Raw genomic sequence first — 8,646 nt, 5'->3', positions numbered from 1 at the left:
AAGAATTTTTTGTTTCTTGAATGGAAGATGGGAAATTATGGAGTCCTTTTACATAAAAATAGTATTGCATCAATTAATGATGGGGATATATTCTGAGAAATGTGTCTTGGGTGATTCTGTTGTGTGAACACAGCCCCCTGCACACCTAGTCTACATGGTGTAAAGTATTGCTCCTGGGCTACAATCCTGTGCAGTACCTTACCATACTGAACACTGGAGGTAACTGTGAAGCACTGGTGAGTGTTTGAGTATTGAAACATAGTAAGGTAGTAAGGTACAGTGCCAACATGGCATAAAAGATAAAAGTGGTATGTCTGTGTAAAACACTTAGCATGAACGGAGCTGGCAGGACTGGAAGCTGCTCTGGGTGAGCCAGCGAGTGAGTGGGGTGTGGGTGTGAAGCCCAGGACAGTGCTGTCCACTACTGTGGTCTTTACAGACACTGCCCACTGAGACTGTACTAAATTTATCAAAAAGGTATTTTTTCTTTAATAATAAATTAACTTTACGATAACTTTCTTACTTGATAAACCTTTGCATTTTTTTTAGCTTGACTCTTTTGTAATACAGGCAGTCCCTGAGTTATAAACACTTGACTTACGTACAACTTCACTTATGAGTAAGCCCCCAAGTTACAAACAGCTGACTGACATATGACTTGCACTTACGAACACATTCTATTATAGATAATAGGTACGTGTTCCAACTTATCTATCAATTCAACTTATAAACAGCCCTGTAGAAGCTGTTGTTTGTAACCTGGGGACTGCCTATAATACTTAAAACACAAACACACTGTATAGCTGTATACAACTATTTTCTTTCTTTATATGCTTGCTTTTTTTATAAGCTTTTTTCTATTTTTAAATTTTAAAATTTTTTTACTTTTTAAACTCTTTGTTAAAAACTAAGACACAAGCACGCACATTAGCCTAGGCCAACACAGAGTTAGGGTCATCCATATCACCGCCTTCCACCTCCACATCTTGTCCCACTGGAAGGTCTTCAGGACCTTCCTAAGACGCATAGGAGCTGTCATGGCCTATGATAATGCCTCCTGAAGGACCTGCCTCTTGCTCAAGGCTGTGTTACAGTTAACTTTAAAAAAAAAAATATATGTAGCGCACTCTAAGATAACCATGAAAAGTGTAGTATACATAATGCATAAACCAATGCCATCTTTTATCATCACCATTATCAAGTTTATGTCTTGCACGTAACTGTATGTGCTATCATTTCATACAACTGGCAGTGCGGTAGGTTTGTGTACAGCAGCAGCACCACACACGCTGAGCAATGCGCTGTGCCAAGGCCTTACGGTTGCTGCAATGTCACTAGGCACTAGGCCACAGGAGTTTTTCCCTCCATTAGAATCACATGCAGCCTGTCATTGACCAAAACGTCATTACGTGGTGCATGAATATCACTGTATCTGCAAGTAGCTTACAGGAGCACAGTCTCCGTGGAACTGGATGTGAAGAAGCGTGAATGTAAGCACTGTCTTTCCCGCCAGCACATTCATTTGCTTTTGCCTTCGGAGATGTACAGGTACAAATTTGCACAGGGAACATCTGACCTGACTGACGGCCTATAACCTTCCTGAAGTGTTGAAGCAGGTTCATCCCTTCCTCCTTTCCAGAAACTCCGTAGATCCCACCTCCCTGCCCTCTATCCCTTGACCTTCAGGCAAGGCTTCCTTCTGGCGGGACAGGAGTGGGCACTGGGGAAGGGCCGGGAGGCCTGCATCAGGGTCCTCAGACAGAACAACAAGTAAACTCAGGATGAACGAGGCAGCTGGGAGGGCCATGCTGCCTACACCTCAGTGAAAATGGGTGATTTTTCAACAAAGCAAGATCACCAACAGGAACTTATTTTATTTCCTTTCTTTCTCAAATATCTTCCTCTTGAAAACAGCAAGTGCATACTTATCCTAGGATGAGAGAAAGAGCTAAGAGTGTTTGTTATGAGGGTTGGAAGCACTTTCAACAACTTATTCTTTAATGTTTGTTAATGGGATCATTATAGGAGTTGGCTGATGACTTGCCTGTCAAATACGAATAAGAATATCTAACATTTATTTAGTCTTTATTTTGTGCTAAGCACTGTAAATGCACTTTACACATATTTGATGTTAGGCATTTTTCTCTTGGTCAGCCAGGTCCACTAGCAATGGCTGGTTGGCCTCTTTGTGCATGAAAAGGATGGGAACAAAAACTAGAATTGGGGGAGGAGTTATGTGGCAGAATTTGGGGTCCATATGTGTTCACAAGGTAACACAGGTAGTGCAATGGGGTTTTAGTTCTCAGAGTACCTGGAAAACTCAGGTGGGGAGTATGGTAGCCTCAGGAGAAAGGGGGTGGGCTTCTTGTTGCCAAGGGCACGGAGAGTCTTGAGTGATTCATTGGAAACAGAAAAAGTAGATAATTGTGTTGGTATCTTAAGTTAGGGAAGCTGGGCAGACCAGCTGTAGCAACCTAAGTTCTGGCCACCATTCTCTTTCCACTGGCAAAACTCCACCTGAGCCTCATGGATGTCTGTTATAGCTATTATGTACCCTCCTCTCTGCGCACCAAGATTCAATGTCCTTTTGTCCCCAGAAGTTCACATCTACAGGGAGGACTCCTTTGGGGCTACTGGAGACACTTTACCTGCATGCAGAGAGACTGAAGTGCCTGTTGGCTATAAGAAGGGCCAATTCCTTTGCCTTATGTCAGCACACCTCTGACATGCAACTCAAACTCTAGAGCTCCCTGAAGAATCAGGCTGAAGCTATCCTTTGTGTGAGATCATACCCTTGCTCAGATTCTTTCCTCTTCCTTCCCGTACCAACCCCCTTGAGAGCATCTTCCTAATAAGTCGCTTGCATACAAATCCTCATCTCAGGTCTGCTCCTGGGGAGCCCAGCCTCACTCCCTTCCTGAGAATCTCTTCTCTAAGGTGCTGGTGATGTGGTGTGTGTGTGTCCTCTACTCCTGTGATAAGCTACAACTTCACCAGCTTCCTCTTTGAACACATTCACCTTTGCCAAGGCACATCCACACTCTCTTACGTTTTCTTCCAGGGAGGTCAGCTGCTCATCCAGTCGCACTTGGTCGGTCCCAAGAGGAAATGTCCCCTTCTTTCTGTCAGGAGGGACTGGTGGGGACTCCCAGGGCCCTGTAGACTCTGCTATCAACTCCTCTGTGGCGTTGATGACTTTCAGGACTTCTGTGGAGATGTTGCAGAGAGAAACAGCAGAATACTTCTGTTTGGTCCAATAACAGAAAGGGACAGAAGACAAGAACAGCACATTAACAATGACACAGGAATTCTATAGTATCGTGACACTCATCATCATGAGATTGATTCTGTAATACCACGCACAAACACCAATGTGATGGAGGAATGAGGAGAGGAAAATCCACACAGCAGAAGCGAACTCAGAGGAGGACTGATTTGACTTGGTCTAATTTCTGTGACTCCCTATAAATTATTTCAGATTCTTAGGGAGGGAGGGAAGGAGAGCACAAGTAGAAGCTCCATGTCCTCTTCCCACTGCTGACAGTTTGAGTTGATTGTCTCATTTGGTGGGTGGTATTCTATTTCCTCAATCCGACTTCTGTCGCAGACTGTGAAACTGTCCAGAGTGTGGTCCAGTGGGTAGCTTTCTGGACTGGGAGTTAGAAGACCTGGGCTCCAACTTCATCTAGTTATGGGACCTTGCCCAAGTTATTTCCTATTTCTGGAAGTCATTTTTGTCACCTGTATGATAGGGTACCAGAACAGAGTTTCTCCGCAGTCTCTGAGTAGACACTGTATTAGTTTCACACACCTATTCCCAAGCCCATGCTCCCTTCTTTTCTTCTACTATGGAGGTGAACAGAAAATAATATTCTATTTCCCAGCTTTCCTTGCAGGTTGGGATTGTCAAGGGATATAGTTCTGACAGTGAGCCTGAGGTAGAGACCTACTGAGAGGTTTCTAGAACAGCTTTTGTTTTCCTAATCAGAGGGCGAGATACATCTGGTGCCCTCCTCCACTCCAACTTCCTTCTGCCTTGAACACAGCTGTGCAGTTTATGAGCCAACAGGAGTCTGTTTTAAAAAAGGCAACACTGTATGTATATGAGGAGATTATGTTGCCCTTCGCTTAGAAATGAAACATGTGTTTAGAAAGTTTGCCCCATACCGTGTCTTTGTATATCTTCTGAAAAGAAAGACATGATTAGCAGGTTCAGCATGATGGGGGAGAACGTGGATACATTTACTCCTTTGGTTTCATGTTTAGTTAAGAGTCAGGATGCAGATGACTCTGTCTAAGCAGTTCTTAAGTCTTTCTTATTAATAACTTTGATCCTTTCATGATCACGGAGTGTTTAGAAATCTGTGTATATGAAATCCTTATCCTTCTGGCATGCGTATGGCTAGACCCCATCCCCTGGCATATTGACATACTGTCCTGACTCCTGAAAACATTCCTATTTGTCCTCAAGCCAGAGTGAGGAGTGGCTGGCATCCAGTCTAAGGAAAGCAAACAGCTTCACCTGTGGTCTGGTTAAAAACCTGGACCACGTCAGAAGGGAACTATACTCCAGTTGGCTGAAGTGACTAAAAGAAAAATTATATGAAAACTAGACAAGATCTCTTTCTTGGTCGTTGTCCCAGTTTTGCTTTCCACTGGGAAATGCCAACTGGAACCCACAGCAATTTCCCACCTGTAGGGAATCAGTGCTTCTCATCTGTCACCTAGGAACAGGCCGTTTACCCAGACTCAAGGCTGGGAGTAGACAGTGCACTTGCTGGAATGTGAGATAACTGGGATTTAGTTAGCTGTATGACAGGAGCAGGTACCCACCTCCCCGTTCCTTAGTGTACTCACTGGCCAATAAAAGAAATGAGATTTCTTGCAGGGCTCACGCTGACTTGTCATGTAAATGTCCTGTTACCTGCCCAGGCTAGAGAAAAATGGAAAGCACTTTCCACAAGTATGTTTAAAAACCTATATTCAGTACTGGACGGAGTTTTGTTCAGATGGAAACCTGGTGCAGATTCAGAGGTGGCTGAGAGGGAGGCCTGTATGTGGGGAAATGAAAAGCTAAAGGATCCTTTCTGCTTCTATTGCTTACAGCCCTGGAGGGATGAGCTGAATGGCACAAACAAAACGAGTGGGGAGCACAGGGCAGTCATATGGCAGCTGACTGGACTCCAGATGTTGAGTATAAGACACATCAGACGAGAGTTTTGTGGTAGCAAATCAGGGAGAGGTGAAAGTGTGGGGTACATCAGTTAGCACAACAGGCGTATATTGCAGAATAGAAAGGTGGGCCTTAAAGACACTTGCAGCCCACAGATGAGGGAGTGAGAATGGCTGATAAGCCCACATAATACAATTTAACCTTCTAGTGATCAAGGACATACAAATTAAACAACAAATTTTTTAAGTGCTAGATATATGCATGATTCTCTTTAAAAATGCCAAGTGTAAAAAAAAAATGTCAAGTGTGTACCAACATGTCATTAGCACTAACAGAGCAGAGCAGGTACTTTGTTGATCCCCAGGGGGGATCCATTTGCTGTGATGGACCAAAATTCTCAGTCTCCTGATGACTGATGCTCATCTCTGAGAGCCCAAGGGTCTACTTTTAGGGTTCAGTCTGTGTCACAGCCCCATGGGGAATATCACGACCATCAGGGCTGAAACAAGCAGTTCACTCTTTGGAGCAGAGAAGATGCACAGAGACGTACAGAGCAGAGACGCATACCTGGGTGCAGGTGCACAAGGGAACCACATGCCAGAGGGATGGGAAGGTCAGACGCTTTGACTCTTCTCCACCTAAGGAGGAGTGTCCTCATTTGCTTCTCAAGGAGGCAGCAAAACTCAATTGAGGTGTCAACCTCAATACAGACTTCCGTGCCCAGCCCGGCTCATAACTGACCACAGTAACAAAGAAGATCTTCAATAAAGTTATTTACCATTCCCAGACAAGGGCCCTGACACAGTGGTGTCAATGGACCCTCAAAAGAAGACCAAGTCAGGACCCAAGCCATACATCCCAGATTATTATTTCTTTTGTCTTTAGTGGCTTCAGGGTAAAGAACATGTCTCATGTCCCACAAATTTTAGCCACAGCAATCTTTCTGTCCTTTATCCATGCACACTCTCATCACACAAAACATGTTGCTGTAAACACATTCGCATTCCATTTACTCTTCCTTATAAACTATTTTCTGAAAACATGCAGAATTCGAGGTATTACCAGGGGGAGATTCTGAGCCTGTAGAATTCTAAAGAAGAAAAGATTTTCATTCTAAATGTTAGATCTACCTGCTTATTGACAATTATTGCAAATTCTCCTGAGCTTTCCCTGGTGTCATGAGTCATTGCAAATCTTTGTGCTGGATAAAGAAACGCAAACTCATTTGGGGCTGGAATAAATAGGAATGCTCCTTTACCAGAATATCTCGAACTTGTGAACATGTGAGCCTCAGGAGGGGCTCATGAAGAGATGCCTGTCTCCACACACAGAGAGAGAAAGACCACTTTGGACTCAAAGCCCTGGTGCCGTGTGTGCCTGGGCATGTGTGTCTGTCTCAGCCGGACTCAGACAGGGTCAGCATCTGGTTGCATGTGGTGTGCTGGCTTATGCCACAGGTCCTGATGTCTACTTATGTAACTTGATATAAGTCTCGATATAATATGATGTGAGAAAAAACCCTTTGAGGATTAAAGTATGTCTGTAGGTGTCTGGGGCAGAAGAGAGATTTTCCTGCCTCACCTCAGGGACTGTTCTGACACCTATAACAAGAGCAAAAAGGCAAAACCGGTAGAAACTGACATGACATTGACATTTGGGTTAGAGCAATATGCTCTGGTTCCTGGATCAGTCAAGATACAGGGAGGGGCACTGGTGAGGAGACTGCCACTGCAGGGTCTTGCAAAGGACCTCCTCACCCCTTAGGCATGGTGGGCACCCACCCTAGAGTCCATGATTATTTTAGGGGCCCATGAAAATGTTTTTCTTCCTTTTAAAATTTGTAAGGAAAAGAATGAACTCTTTGCTCCAGAAATATGTTTTAATACATATTAGTTTGTTTAATATTTAAATCCACACAGCTATAAAATATGAAGTTTAAAATGTTTTTTATCTCGATGGGGCAAAAATACCAAGGCCCACCAAAGTCACAAATTGGCCCTGGTCTTGCTGTTCTGGAGCCCCTCTGTGAGAAGGCCTTTGGGCATCTGGTTCCCATAGTGGCTGGGCAGCAGTGGCCTGATGAGGCCTGTCCTTCCTGGGTTGTGCCAGCTCCAAACATCAATGAGGGCTCAGAGTGGGCACCTGCAAGGGGGCTGTTTATGGGCACATGGGAGAACCATCTCCCAAGACTCCCTAGTACAACAGAGAGAGAGAGACAGTGGGGCCTCTGACGGTCTTGTGGTTTCTGGCTGGGACTGATGCTCATGTGACCTCCTCATTTACACATGAAGCCTCATGAGTTCTGGGAAATTCAGGTTATACTACCTGTGTCACTTTGGGCGAATAACTCAACCTCTTTGAGCCTCGGCTGTGAATGGAGAGAGCACTATTTAGCTCAAGAGGCTTTTGAGAAGATTAAATTAGGTAGCATGTGTCAGGTGCCCACACAGTGTCTGAGGCCAGAGCTATGGGCCCCTCCTCACGCACCTCCCACTGGGCTGGAGGTGGGCACATTATTGGTGAGTACCTGGTGGCTTAGCCGCCTCTCATCAGGTACTGGATTCTTGGAACATTTTTCCTTTTCTTCTTAGTGTTTTGAAGAACGCGTTTTACTGTTACCCCAAAAAGCTAAATTTTGCTGCTCTTTGTTGCCTGGATTTTTCTCTTGCAAAACAGGAATATTTTAAAAAGAAAAGAGCCACTTTAATCTACTATTGCCTATCATCACCATAATTTCAGAAAGGGACAACTTGACAGCAAGAAAGAAATGTGTAATGGAATACAGAATAGTCTCTCCTAAAATGCAACGGCAATCAACCTAACTCAGAGAGAGAAAGAGAGAGATGTCTTTATATCGCTCATTCTGTTGTTTCCCATTTTTAGTGACAGTAACAGGATAGATGACAGAGGACCCTGTATTTTCCTTTTGCTGGGAGCAGACTGAGCCATACACACTGATATGCAATGAGAACAAGGTCGGCCATGGCATAGCTGGGACACTGAAGACACCAGGCCCTCAGATTCAATCATTTTCCCTCATCACTAACTTAATGCAAGTCTTCAGGAAGCATCTACTCTACTCCACTCATACAGTGGGCCCTGCAGGGGGTGCAGACACAAAGAAGCCATGGTCCTGTCCTTGAGGAGCAGAGCAGGAAAAGGTCCAGGACTGACAGCAGGTAGCAAAGACAAGTCCTACCCTGCACTGTCACCTTGTGCAGGAAAAGGTCCAGGACTGACAGCAGGTAGCAAAGACAAGTCCTACCGTGCACTGTCACCTTGTGGACCTGCAGAGGGGATGACCTAGCACATGACTAGGCGGTGTGGTCTAAAAGCACAAGAAAGGTGAGGAGTCCATGGAGGTGCACCCAGGACAAGCTATGGGAGACAGTATGGAGGCAAGGGCCAGTGCTACAGTGCCTCGATTCCAGCCCTGGAGTTTGGGGAGGGGGTTGTACTGCTGGCAACGAGGT

General features: G+C 44.8%; 1 protein-coding gene across 4 annotated transcripts in view; it reads right to left on the bottom strand.

Annotated features, from left to right (window-relative positions):
* The window catches only part of MYRIP (myosin VIIA and Rab interacting protein), a 372,103-nt gene that overhangs the window by 19,031 nt on the left and 344,426 nt on the right, over nt 1-8,646 (bottom strand). For 3 of the 4 annotated variants that reach the window (XM_003794483.2, XM_012808015.1, XM_012808016.1), the window contains one exon: nt 3,050-3,244. The exons of the other annotated variant lie outside the window; for it this stretch is intronic. In XM_003794483.2, coding sequence (XP_003794531.1) covers nt 3,050-3,244 — 195 coding nt within the window. The remainder of the gene's footprint in view (nt 1-3,049; nt 3,245-8,646) is intronic. 4 annotated transcript variants of the gene reach the window in all.

Source organism: Otolemur garnettii, unplaced genomic scaffold, assembly GCF_000181295.1.
Source record: "Otolemur garnettii isolate 467f Iridium unplaced genomic scaffold, OtoGar3 scaffold00082, whole genome shotgun sequence".
Lineage (NCBI taxonomy): Eukaryota > Metazoa > Chordata > Mammalia > Primates > Galagidae > Otolemur > Otolemur garnettii.
The sequence above is the reverse complement of the archived record's forward strand: the minus strand, read 5'-3'. Positions and strand labels throughout refer to the sequence as shown.